The sequence below is a fragment of the Rhinoderma darwinii genome, chromosome 4, assembly GCF_050947455.1.
Source record: "Rhinoderma darwinii isolate aRhiDar2 chromosome 4, aRhiDar2.hap1, whole genome shotgun sequence".
NCBI lineage: Eukaryota > Metazoa > Chordata > Amphibia > Anura > Rhinodermatidae > Rhinoderma > Rhinoderma darwinii.
In genome coordinates, this window is record NC_134690.1 from 274180682 (window position 1) to 274194340 (window position 13659).

Sequence of the window (13659 nt, forward strand, 5' to 3'; positions counted from 1 at the left end):
GAAAGGAATTAGCATAAATCTAAATAAAAACCACAGTTGTTATCTACATTACAGCGGCAATCACATTATATAGGAGATAGGACACTTATAATGTGGTGACAGAGCCTCTTTAAGTCGATTGATAAGTGTGAGGACATGTTTTTTGCGGGGTGAGCTGCAGTTTTTACTTGTATCATTTTGGAGATACATAAGAATTTTTGATAACTTTTTGTTCCATTTTTTTGTGGGAGTTGACGTGATTAAAAAACAACAATTCTGATATTCTTCATTTTCTTTTCTTACGGTGTTCACTGTGCTGGTTAAATAAATTGAAAGTTTGTAAATTGTACGGTCACAATGATATCAATTATGGTTTTTTTTAAAAAATGTACATTACTTTTCGGGAAGAATGGGAAAAATATTTTTTTAACTATTATTATTTTTTGTATATAAAAAATAAACTTTAATTAACTGTTTTTATTAGTCCCCCTAGGGGACTTGAACTAGCAATGCACAATGTACTGTAATACTCAGCTGTACAAACGAATAACATTTCAGCCCACACTAGGGCTTTTTTTTTCACAGCGATTCAGTATACATCATGGTGTATTTATATAAGTGTTATTAATCACAACGTATTTATAACATAATAACCATATGTGTGCAAATCTATTACATAACCTTATTTAAATCATGTCATAGTGATCACAAACCAAAGATCATGGCATCCACTGCTGTCACAACAAACCTTCCGAAGGTGAGGTAATGTTACTACATTGCTAGATACGGGCATACGCCGCTTGTGAATGCAACACAGGTGAAGCGAGGACCTCCACTACAGAAGGTGTGTTGTGAACAGCAGTGTATACCAGCTCTACCGTACGGATCCCTGGTTACTATTTAATGTTTTTACACTATTACATGTGATCTTTGGTTTGTTATCACTATGACTTGATTTAAATTGAACAGAAAAGGTTATGTAATAGATTTGCACACATATGGTCATTATGTTATCGCATATATGTTTGCTATTTTTTTGTTGACGATTAAGTATGCAATTACTTTGTGATTAATAACACATATAAATATACCATGATTTATACTGAATCACTTGCTTTGAAAAAAAGCCCCAGTTTGAGGACTGAAACGTCACTACATTGGTGAATAAACACCACTTTTGTATTTTCATTATCTAGAGTGCTGTCTCAAACTTTATTAGTTTGTACTGCTGCTATTAGGAATCGGGAATCAGGATTATTTGGGGACATGAACTCAAACTTGATTTTTTTAAGCTTGGTGCTCTTGGATTTTTTTTGTTACTGCAATACAGGGCTTAATGGGAGCAGAAGGATGGCAGATCTGGGGACCTTCATTAGGCCCCTAGACTGCCATGACAACCACCAGCACCAGTACCAGCAGCACAGCCAACTCCATACTTTCCCTTCTGACTTCCACTGCATATATATGGCGGATGTCGGAAAGGAGTTTAAAAAAAAGTACAGAAAACCTCTTCAATTACAGAATAGTCCCCGTTTACAAACAGGTTAAAGCATAGGCTGCTATTCATAGACCAGTGCTGTGTGCTTGACCACCAAGCTAAAATTTGCCAGCCACTGCCACCAGTGCTGTGCAATGAATCTATACTACACCAATAAACTAAGACACCAACTCTGAGGTGGAGACAGGAGAGGAGGAATCCGCACAGGCAGGCTGAGGTACGTCTTATTGTGTCCATAAATACATTTTTATTTATTTATTTAACCTGTTGGCTGCTGCCTCTTGCTGCCAGAAAGTTAGATAAACACTCCTCTGTTTTCAGCAGTCAGGACCAGCTCACTAACACAAAAGCATCTGAGAACCTGGTCTGGTTTTTTCTTTAAATGCTCGCACTGCATCCAGGATTAGCCTAGCATGCTTGTCGAGAGCACCCCACCCTGTGAAGCATTACCTGGCTAGATTCGTCGTGGAGGCAGTGCTGGGCTAATCCTTGAGGCAGTGTGGTTCTTTAATTAGATCTTGTATGTGCCTCCTGGCATCGCCCACACATCCTCATTAAGCAACTCCCCCTCTTCTACAACAGGTGTGGGTGGTGCTTCAGATCTAACTAAAGAACGAGTCCCGGATGTTCTTTATTTAACTCTTGTAAGTGCCGTCTGGTGCCGCTCACATCTCTGCCTGCCCGGCTGGTTCCTCCTCTACCATCATAAAGAAAGAACCAGCTCAGGATGTGCCACCCTCAGTGCTCTTGAGAAGCAGCATGTCCTGGGCTGGTTAGTCACTTCAAATTTTGTAAATATCCCCTCTCCTTCCCACTAGGTGGTGCTGCCTGAGGCAAGAGATTCAACTCACCTGATGGCAGATGTGCCCCCTGGCACCGACCCTTCAGGCCCTGTACTGATCATAAATGTATACATTTTACCTGGAGTGTTCCTTTAAAATTAGTATTTTTTTGCCTTGTGGTTGAATAAAAAATAACTGAGAAAAATGTACAAAAGGGATTACTCGAGTATATATTAAAAGGGTTTTTCCATAAACAATATTTATCATATATCTACAGGATAGGTTATATATATATATATATATATATATCTGATCGTGGGGGTCAGACCGCTGGGACCCCCACTGATCATGAGAACAGACTTACCTTGCCGTTCCTGGGAGCCCCATAGGAATGGTCCGGTAGATCACAATGGTATGCTCGACCACCGCTCTATTCCTCTGGGACTCCCAGGAACGGCAAGGTAAACCCGTTCTTGGGATCGGTAGGGGTCCCAGTGGTCGGACCGCCACCGATCAGATAATTATCATCTATCCTGTGGATAGGTGATAAATAATGATTATGGTAAAAACCCTTTAAAGGACACCTATTGTGCAATTTAAAATGAGTTTTGGAATTAATATTTTCTGAATACTGAAGATATACTAAAAGTATATCATTTAACCATTTTAATTTATTTTAACAGGTTTGTGCTGTTGATGTGTTGGTGGCGTCTGGATCCTCAATACTAATAATAGTGGCTATGCCTCATTTCAATATGTTTACCAACATCACAATCCTAAGCAGTGTGCACTTGGTTCCATCAATTATTCAAATATTTATCCGCCTCAGAAAAAAAAAATGGAAGTTGGCCATCGCAATCATTTCTGCCATTCTATGTATAAGTGGCCATATAGTTTCTTTGGTCATGTTTATTGTTGAGGACAAATCTAACGAAAAGATTTTGTTTTTCATAATTGCCATACTTGGAACACTTTTAGTTTCTTGCAATTGGTTTGAAAATTTTCTACCACAAAAAGATGCACATTGTGAGATTAAACCAGATCAGGATGAGAGAAATGTCCTGTATTTCTACGGCAGCATTGTAAGAATTGTGGTCACCTGGATTGTTGTAATTATTTATATTTGGACAGAAGGAGAAGAAGTCTGGGCTACAATAAAATCTGCAAGTTCCAATGAACAAAGATTCATCTTAAGCCTCTTCGGAATCCAAGCTGTTAGCTCGGCTCTCTGTCATTGGTTTGGAGTTGTTGCATGTAAAATGCGCAATGTTAAATTGGGTTTCTACATCCCTTTAACCTTGTCGGAGCTAGCGGTGATCATATTCAATATTTCCTTTTATTATTTTAAATACACAGAAATGCAAACAAAGACTGAAATTCAAACATTTAATGTCTCCTATTTTTGTTATAATGATTTATTGGTTGATAACAACACAATGGTTGAAAGTCTGCTCTTAGAAGTAGCTCATCATACATGTCAAATCATTATGAAGATTGACACTTTGAAATATGTCATAGCATCTGGCATATTATGGTATGCGGGATCTATTTGCGCTAATTTACCAGTTTACAGACTAAAGGTTCAAAGGATTGAAAGAACAACCCAGTTGTTTGTCCGACGCCTGTATGAAGCTCCTTTTATTGACCAGTCCATGCTTCTCAACATAAGAACAAAGTTAAAGAAAACTAAAAGTCCCGATGATGATGATAACAACAAGTAAGACAATTAAATCATGGCTATATAACATCACATACTACTTTTGTAGAGTTATGTCTTGAAAATATAGTACTTGAAAATATTTTTTTTCCGATATCCACTGTTTCGATTATTAGTAATGGCGTACCATAAGGCCTTATGTACACTGCTGTATTATAAATTTGTGTTGTATGAATCCATCAAACAGGTCGCATAGACTACTACCTCATCCTATACTGAACCTCTAAGTGTCTCCAATGCTATACAGAGGTTCATGGAGGTTAGTTTCATAGATTCATACAGTAAAATAATTGTGGCATGCAATATCAAATGCGATATTACAGAGTTACCCTCCACTAGATGTGTTGCTTCTGAAGAATTCTGTGCCTCACAGAGTCACTATATGTTGGGACATGCAGCGCCTAATGGTCTATAATAGGGAGGACATGTGCTGCCATACAGGTTATGATTAGGGCTTTTATTTATTTCTGTGAATTTGTGTTCCAACTTTGATGGCCTTTTTCCTATAAAGAGGCAATGCTTGACCTACAGGCAACTTAAACTTAGACAGATCCCCTGCAGGGCACTTAGGCTCTCAGACAGTAATAATTAAAGGGGTTATGTGGGGACCAAAAAGTATTAGCAGTGTACTGCGGTATGTGAGTACACTGCTAATATACATTCCGGTCCCCCATCGTGCTGATTCTGAGATTTTCATAGATTTCTATAATGCTGGGGGGGCCGGAAGTCTAGTGGCACAGTCTTCCTTCATGACGACATGACTCATTGTCATCTGACCGTCTCCACTGTACTTTATGTAAAAGCAGTAGAGGTAGTACAGCGATCACATAGAGTACAGCGGGGCCAGTCATATGACAACGAGTCATGTTGTCATGAAAGAAGACTGTGCCACTAGACTTTCGGTCCTCCGCCAGTGCTGTAAAAATCTATTAAAATCTCTTAATCAGCGCGATGGGGTACCAGAATGTAAATTAGTGAGTATACTCACATACTGTAGTGAGTAGACTGCTCATACTTTTCAGTCCCCACATAACCCCTTTAAGATGTACTGAGCACAGTACGTGCTGTAGGTTTATTATATATTTGTCCAATAACAAGGTGCACATAGAAATTGGCACATTGGTTGATTATAGCTTAATGGGGTTGTCCGGTTTCCGCAAGTTAATGTTGTTTTTTTTTTTTTAATAATTAAAAGTAATAGAATTTTCGATTACACTTTCTGCATTTTTACCTCATAGTTTTCAAGATCTCTGCTTGTTGTAATTCAGTAGGAAACTTTATTGTTTACTTCCAGTAGATCAAATTCTGTCCTGGTCATGTGATTAACACACAGGTGCACGTTTTGTTACAGTACAGTATGTGTATCAGAGCTGTGGTCTCTAACGATCCCAACACCTGTGTGTCCATCACATGACCGTGGACAGAAAAATAAATGTTTCTACTGAATAACAACAAGCAGAGATCTTGAAAACCGTGAGGAATTAATACAGAAATTATAAAGGAAAATTGTATAACTTTTAAATGTAAAAGAAAAATAACATTCATTTGCTGAAACTGGACAACTCCTTTAATGATTAAAAATTTTACACATTAAAGTAAAATTGTAATGTGTCATTGCTGAGATTCTTCAGTATAATTCTTCAAGGTTTCAGACCTGAAAGTAATGTTCACATTTGTTTGTGTGCAGTATGTTTCTTTATGATTCTTATTAATGATCCCATATAGAGATGAAAGAAAATATACTGTATATATTATTTGTACTGTTCTACATTTTTTGTTAATATTTTTTTCCTTCAGTTTAAAAGACAAAGTAATGGTCTATTTATGTGCCACAATGTGGCATGAGACATATGATGAAATGCTGAAAATTCTCACTTCAATATTCAGGTACTACATTTCAGATTATTTTATAAAATATATATTTATTCAGTAATACAATAAATGCATAAATAGACAAACAAATAACCAAGTCTAGAATTACAATGAGCAATTAAAGGGGTTTTCCAATAAATAAAAATTGATGGCCTATCCTATGGGCTTCAATGGGAGGAAAGACTGCAGTACCTGTGAAGCGCCGCTAAAAGTGTGTCAAAGATTCACAGTGAGCAAGAAGAACGCAGCAAGAAGATAACAACCCTTCTAAACAGCTGATCGGCTGGGGTCCCGTGTGTCAGACCCCGGCCCATTAGCTATTTATGGCTGGATGAGGATAGGCCATGAATTTTTATTGGCTGGATAACCCCATTAACTCTTCAGAAAATTTAATCTGACACAAAAACATTCACATATGTAAAGTAGTGTTAAAAAAAATAGCAGTGACTTTAAAAAAGCAAATAAAGCGCAAAATCATTATAACTTTTATTTGCCTAAATGCAAATGCACTGGAAATACTACACATTCAACTCCAAATCAAAGCGATAAATGTATCCAGTTTGTGTTAATCCTTTACAGAAAGTCTAGAAAAAGGAATATTAGACTGTTCAAAAAGTGGCAGTGTCAGCATTTTTCTTTAAAAACTCAAAAAAGTAATGGATAAACTGAAAAAAACGTTTCAGATTTCACTTTACTGAACTAATATTTGGTGGCATAATCATTGTTTCTGAGAACTGCTTGACATCTGTGTTGTATGGAGTCGACCAACTTCTGGCACCTCTGAACAGGTATCCAGTGCAGGAAGATTGGATGACATTCCACAGTTCTTCTGCATTTTTGGGTTTTGCCTCATAAACCACATTTTTTATGTCACTCCACAAGTTCTCTATGGGATTGAGGTCAGGGGATTGGGCTGGCCACTCCATTACCTCAATCCTGTTTGTCTGTAACCAAGATGTTGTTCGCCTACTGGTGTGTTTTGAGTCAATGTCGTGTTGAAACACCCATTTCAAGGGCATTTCTTCTTTGGCATAGGGCAACATGATCTCCTCAAGTATTTTGATATATTCAAACTGATCTATGATCCCTTGTATGCGATAAATAGGCACAACACCATAGTATGAGAAACATCCCCATATCATGATTTTTGCAGCACTATGCTTTACAGTCTTCACAGTGTACTGTGGCTTGAATTCATTGCTCATCTGACATATGGTCTGCGGCCACTAGACTCAAAAATAACTATTTTGCTTTAATCAGACCCCAAAATGTTGAGCCATTTCTCTTTGGGCCAGTCAATGTGTTACAGCATATTTTTTTTCAACAACGGGACTTTGCGGGGAGTTCTTGCTGGTAACTTGGCTTCACTTGATCATTTTCTGATTGTAGCAGTACTCACTGATAACTTCAGATCTTCTTTGGCTGATTTTTAAACCATTCGTACAGTAGTTCACCGCTTCCTTCTATGTCTTTCAGATTTTGGTTGCCACTTCAAGGCATTTGAGATCATTTTAGCTGAGCTGCCTATAATTTAATTCTCTTCTCTATATGTTTTTCCCACTTTAGTCAACTTTTTAATCAAAGTACATTTTTCATCAGAACAATGTCTGGAATTACCAGCCATTCTGAAAGTTTTGTCATTGTATAAAAGGCATAGTTGCTGTTCTCAGTGAATCATTTCTTCCAGTCACTAACAGTGAAAGTGTCAATTCACACGTGCGTAAATACTGCAGATTTTTCGCAACGTAACTCGTTGCGGAAAATCCACAGCAAATGCAGTAGCAGCATAGTGGATGAGATAAAACAAAACTCATCCACATGCTGCGTAAATACTGAGCCGAAAAAACACTGAGAAATTGACCTGCGGTGCAGAATTTTATACCGCAGCATCTCAATTGAATTTGCGTAAACATTGAATTCATTGGTTTTTTACATCATGTGGACGGCAAGATGTGTGTGTTGCTTTCCTGGGGAAGAGATGGCACCAGGATGCATTATGGGAAGATGGCAAGGGTAAATTGAATAACATTGATTATCTCATGAAAATCGCATTCGTCAAGGGGTGGGATATATTAGGCAGCAAGTGAACAATCAGCTATTTAAGTTAATGTATCGGAAGTAGGAAAAATGGACAAGCATAAGGTTCTGATCAATTTTGACAAGGGTATTTTGACGGTGGCTAGATGACTGGGTCAAAGCATCTCCAAAACAGCAGGTATGTATGTAATAGTTAGTATCTACCAAAAGTGGTCCAAAGAAGGACAAACGGCAACAGGGCCATGAGTGCCCAAGGCTAATTGATGGGCGTAGGAAGCCAAGGCTAGCCCAGCTGGTCCAATCCCAAAGAATAGCTACTGTAGCACAAATTGCTAAAAACGTAACTATGATAGTAAGTTGTCAGAGCACACAGTGCATCACAGCAGAGTTTGGGACTGCGTAGTCGCAAACTAGTTAGAGTGCCCACGTTGACCTCTGTCCCCACTAAAAGCCCTTACAATGGGCACGTAAGCATCAGAACTGTACCATGGTGCAATGGAAGCAGGGGTCTCGTCTGATAAGTCATCTTTTCTTTTACATCATGTGAATCGCCAGGTGCATTTGCACCACTTGTCTTAGGAAGAGAGGGCACCAGGATTCCTTATGGGAAAAAGGCATGCCGGGGAGGCATTGTGATTCTCTGGGCAAAATTCTGCTGGGAAACCTTGGGAATCCCGGCATTCATGTGGATGTTACTTTGACCACCTACTGTACCTAAACATTGTTGTAGATCAAATATACTTCTTCATGGCAACAATATTCGCTAATGGCAGTGGCGTCTTTCAGAGCGATAATGCACCCTGCCACAATGCAAAAAAGGCCCCAGCTTAGAGGACTTGTATCTGCTGCTATCGCCTTGGTGCCAGTTAAGGACACCTTCCGAGGTTTTGTGGAGTCCATGCCTCGACGGGTCAGAGCTGTTTTTGCGGCACGATGGGGACTTACACAATATTAAGCAGGTGGTTTAAATGTTATGGCTGAACAGTGTACGTAGATATTGGGTGTTTTAGGCTAATAGGGACGAACTGACCTCTATATATATATATATATATATATATATATATATACATATATATATATATATACATATATATATATATATATATGTATATATATATATATATATATATATATATATATATATATATATATATATATATATATATAGTTGGGCCCAGAATGAATTTGGACAGTGACACAAGTTTTGGCATTTTAGCTGTTTACCAAAACATATTGAATATACAGTTATGTAATCAATATGGGCTTAAAGTGCAGACTCTCAGCTTTAATTTGAGGGTATTCACATCCTAATTTGAGGAAAGGTTTAGGAATTACAGCTCTTTAATATGTAGCTGTCTCTTTTCCAAGGGATCAAAGGTAATTGGACAATTATCTCAAAAGCTATTTAAAGGGCTGCATGGGCTATTCCCTCGTTAAGCTATCATCAATTAAGCAGGTGAAAGGTCTGGAGTTGATTAGGAGTGGTCAAATCAACAGTTTGGTACATTCTTGAAAAAAAAAAGAGCGTACTGGTGATCTCGTGAACTCCAAAAAGCCTGGACGTTCACAGAAGACAACAGTGGTGGATGATCCCAGAATCCTTTCCATGGTGAAGAAAAACCCTTTCACAAAATATACCCAAGTGAAGAACACTCTCCTGGAAGTAGGTGTATCAGTATCGAAGTCTAACATAAAGAGAAGACTTCATGAGAGCAAATACAGAGGGTTCACCACAAGGTGCAAACCATTAATCAGCCTCAAAAATAGAAAGGCCAGAATGGACTTTGCCAAAAAAACATGTAAAGAAGCCAGCCCAGTTCTGGAACAGCATTCTTTGGACAGATGAAAGTAAGATCAACCTGTACCAGAATAATGAGGGGAAGAAAGTATGGAGAGGGCTTGGAACGGCTCATGATCCAAAGCACACCACATCCTCTGTAAAACATGCTGGAGGCAGTGTGATGGCATGGGCATGCATGGCTGCCAAAGGCACTGGGTCACTAGTGTTTATTGATGATGTGACTGAGGACAGGAGCAGCCGGATGAATTCTGAAGTGTTCAGGAATATACTTTCTGCTCAGAGTCAACCAAATGAGGCAAGGTTGATTGGACGTCACTTCACAGTACAGATGGACAATGACCCAAAACATACTGCAAAAGCAACCCAGGAGTTTTTTAAGGCAAAGAAGTGGAATATACTGCAATGGCCAAGTCAATCACCAGACTTCAACCTGATCGAGCATGCATTTTACTTGCTAAAGGCAGAAAGATCCACAAACAAGCAACAACTGAAGACCGCTGCAGTAAAGGCCTGGCAAAGCATCACAAAGGAAACCCAGCGTTTGGTGATGTCCATGGGTTCCAGACTTCAGGCAGTCATTGCCTGCAAAGGATTCTCCACAAAGTATTAAAAAAAACATTTTATTTATGTTAATGTTAATTTGTCCAATTACTTTTGAGCCCCTGAAATGAGAAGGCTGTGTAGATAAATGGTTGCAATTTCTAAACGTTTCACGGGATATTTTTGTTCAACCCCTTGAATTAAACCTGAAAGTCTACACATCAATTGTTTGTCCGTTGTTTCATTTCAAATCCAACGTGGTAGCATGCAGAGCCCAAATCATGAAGATTGTGTCACTGACCAAATAATTCTGGACCTAACTGTATATATATATATATATATATATATATATATATATATATATATATATACACAGAGGTAGAAGAAAAAAGCAGCACTTCGTAATTGTATAGGTTGGTGCAAAGCGATCCTGACCTTAATCCAAAACGGTCCAGCTTGAAATATATATAAGTGCACCCGTAGATCCTAATTGAAATAAAGCCTCAAGTTTGGAAATCCTAAGGCCCCATGCACACGAAAGTGCTTTTGCGGCCGCAATGCCCCCAAAAATACACAGGAGAATTGCGGCCCCATTCAATCCTATGGGGCCATGCACACGACTGTGGTTTCCACGGTCCGTGCATGGCCCCGGAACCCGGACCGCAGAAAGAACGGGCAAGCCTTATTACGGCCGTGTTCTGCGGTCCGGGCTCATTGAAAATAATGGCCGCGGCCATGTGCACAGCCCGAGATTTGCGGGCGGCTCGCGGCTGACACTCCGCTGCCGGAAGTCCCGAAAAGCACGGCCGTGAACATGGCTACTGTCGTGTGCATGAGGCCTTAGTGTCATTGTCACTAGCAGACTAGTTTAGAGATAAGTAAAATTCAGAGAACACAGCTGTTTATGGAAAATACTTCTGAACTATGTATCAAATACGATTCCACATGGTGGGCAGTACCGGGCTTACATTTCTGGAGCCTGTAGGCATAATATGTCTTGTCCCTTAGGTCCCTCCCAATAGTAAACCCAAGTATAATTAAAATAGAACTTCAACTAGTATAATAATCATCTAAAAATAGAGTTATCCCTGTCTGTTTACCTGACTCCTCTCAATTGACACCAAACTATTATTATAAGTTAGATGCAGGTTTGGCCACTAAAAGAACTTGACCAGGTTGACTCTACTGAATACCATGAAGGTTAGATATACCTTGAACACTCCCTTTAATATCCCACCCCAATCCCCCAGTATGTACAATAACTTTTACCTTTTATAAGCTATGAACTTAATACCCACCAGATTGCTAACACTCATAACAGTGGGCCATGTTGGCAAAGAGAAGTTATATAATATTGTTATGTTATTTTCTATTCTGCCTTTAATGTATTGTACATTTCAGTAAAATAGGTACTATACAGTAACTGCTGCATTGCTCATATTGTTTTACCCAGTTTGTAAAATGTTTATAAAAACCTTACTATCGTTTGAAAAAAAAAACAACACATTAAAAAGACAATATTGGTTCATAAGACCACGAGAGTAATTTATTTGAATATAATGTTTGTAATTTGATTTAACGAAGGATAAAATAATATTTTTTCTCTACCAGGCTTGATAAATATAAGTCTATGATGAGTAATGACACCTTCAGTTTCGAGACACATATTTACTTTGATGATGCTTTTGTCGATAATTCTCATGACAGTAAAAGAAAAAGAATTACCAACAGCTATGTTCAATTCCTGGTTACTGTAATTGAGGAGGTCTACAGGTAGGAAAAGACACTACTTTTTTTATTGATATGTTTGAAAAAACCTAAACAATGAAAATTAATTCCAAATCCAATTCAATCAGTGATGTGAATCAGAATAATATGCCATATTTTTTTATGTAATAGAATGCACTTAATTTTCAGCATAATTCATATCTATTTTTTTATTAACAGATGCACATTTCTAAGCATCATTAATTAGGAATTACATAATGTCATGCCAAACAAAGCCATAGCCCAGGCAGAGACCTAACTTGAAGCTCCTGGGCCCCAATGCAAAATCCGTAACACGACCCCCCCCACCTAACTATCATGTGCCATTTATAATACTGATGTCTTCTTATGTGGCAGATGAGCCTCTAGGCCCCCTCAGGAACCAATGCATGGGTACAACTGCTTTCTCTGTCCCCCTATAGCTACAATACACTCCTAAGCACAGAACAGACAGTGCTGTTTTGAGGATTATAAAAATTGGAATTAACCGACCTGTAACCTAAAGTATTTATAATTTAGTAAGTTTTCTCATTTGTTATCCTTAGTTATTACATTTGTATGTGGACTGTGGTAATTCACATCACATCACTCCCTACTACCAGGACAGGAAGTTTTGCCTTAAATTGCCCATCCCTTGTGCTTGTATATATTTTACTTAATTCTGAAGCAGCATGTATTTTGTGTTCACATCAGGGGCGTAGATAGGGGGCAGGCGGGGCAGGTTACTAGGCTGAAGAAAACAGCTGGTTGCGGCAGCCAGCCGGAGCACTTATAAATCACCGATTTGTATATGTGTGAGACGGGCCAGCACACCAGTAAATCTTGCGACTTGCAAGTGTGTCGAGGCGGCTGCTACAGCAATCAGCTGTTTTCTTCAACTTAGTGTTCTCACTTGCTCTAGATAAAAGGTCCAGTGTCAGATAAATTAAACAACTAAGCGATGCATTCGTTCAGCACTTACAAATCCCTGATTTGTAGGTGTGCTGGCGCGGTTGGCACACTTCCAAATTAGCAATGTTAGTGTGCCAAGCGGCTGCCGCAGGAGCTAAAACTGAGTTGGAGACTGGTCACTGGTGGCAAGAGAACTTAAAAGAGAAGAGGTCCAATAAATAAAACAACCAGAACCTGACTCCGCCCTCCAGCACTCCTGAAGATGAGTCCTATACCACCCCGTCCATCAGTGCTGTAGACTCTGCGTTGGGTGTGCCCTGACGATTTCTGAGACGTGATAATGTGATATCACAGTTTGCGACATTCACCTAAGGCTGCCTACTGGCACTTCTTTCATCTGTTGGACTGTGGAGATCCTGCCTGGCTGGCCCCGGCCTGCATAGAAACTTTTGTTTGACTAGGCAAGAAAGGCTAAGCAAGTTATAAAATTATTAAACCCCCTCTATATAAAAATTATGCAAAAAGAAAAACAATAGTCACATTACATTGGTTGGTGGGAGGGAAGGGGCAACATACGGATTTAGGGTACATTCCCACGTTACGGTAGCCACATGCGGACGATACCGCGCCCACATGCTGTTGACAATGACTGCACTATTTTGGCAGTAAAACTATTTGTATTACTGCCATTAAACACAGCAAACGGGCATAGATTCATCTACATGCGGCCACCACAATGTGGGAACATACCCTAGGGCTTCAGATTTAAGAGAGC

General features: G+C 39.1%; 1 protein-coding gene across 1 annotated transcript in view; it reads left to right on the plus strand.

Annotated features, from left to right (window-relative positions):
- LOC142760530 (chitin synthase chs-2-like) overlaps positions 1-13659 on the plus strand; it is a 61957-nt gene that overhangs the window by 10848 nt on the left and 37450 nt on the right. Inside the window, exons 2-6 of the mRNA XM_075863726.1 lie at positions 682-736; positions 2943-3976; positions 5433-5449; positions 5788-5863; positions 11838-11999. Coding sequence (XP_075719841.1) covers positions 682-736; positions 2943-3976; positions 5433-5449; positions 5788-5863; positions 11838-11999 — 1344 coding nt within the window. The remainder of the gene's footprint in view (positions 1-681; positions 737-2942; positions 3977-5432; positions 5450-5787; positions 5864-11837; positions 12000-13659) is intronic.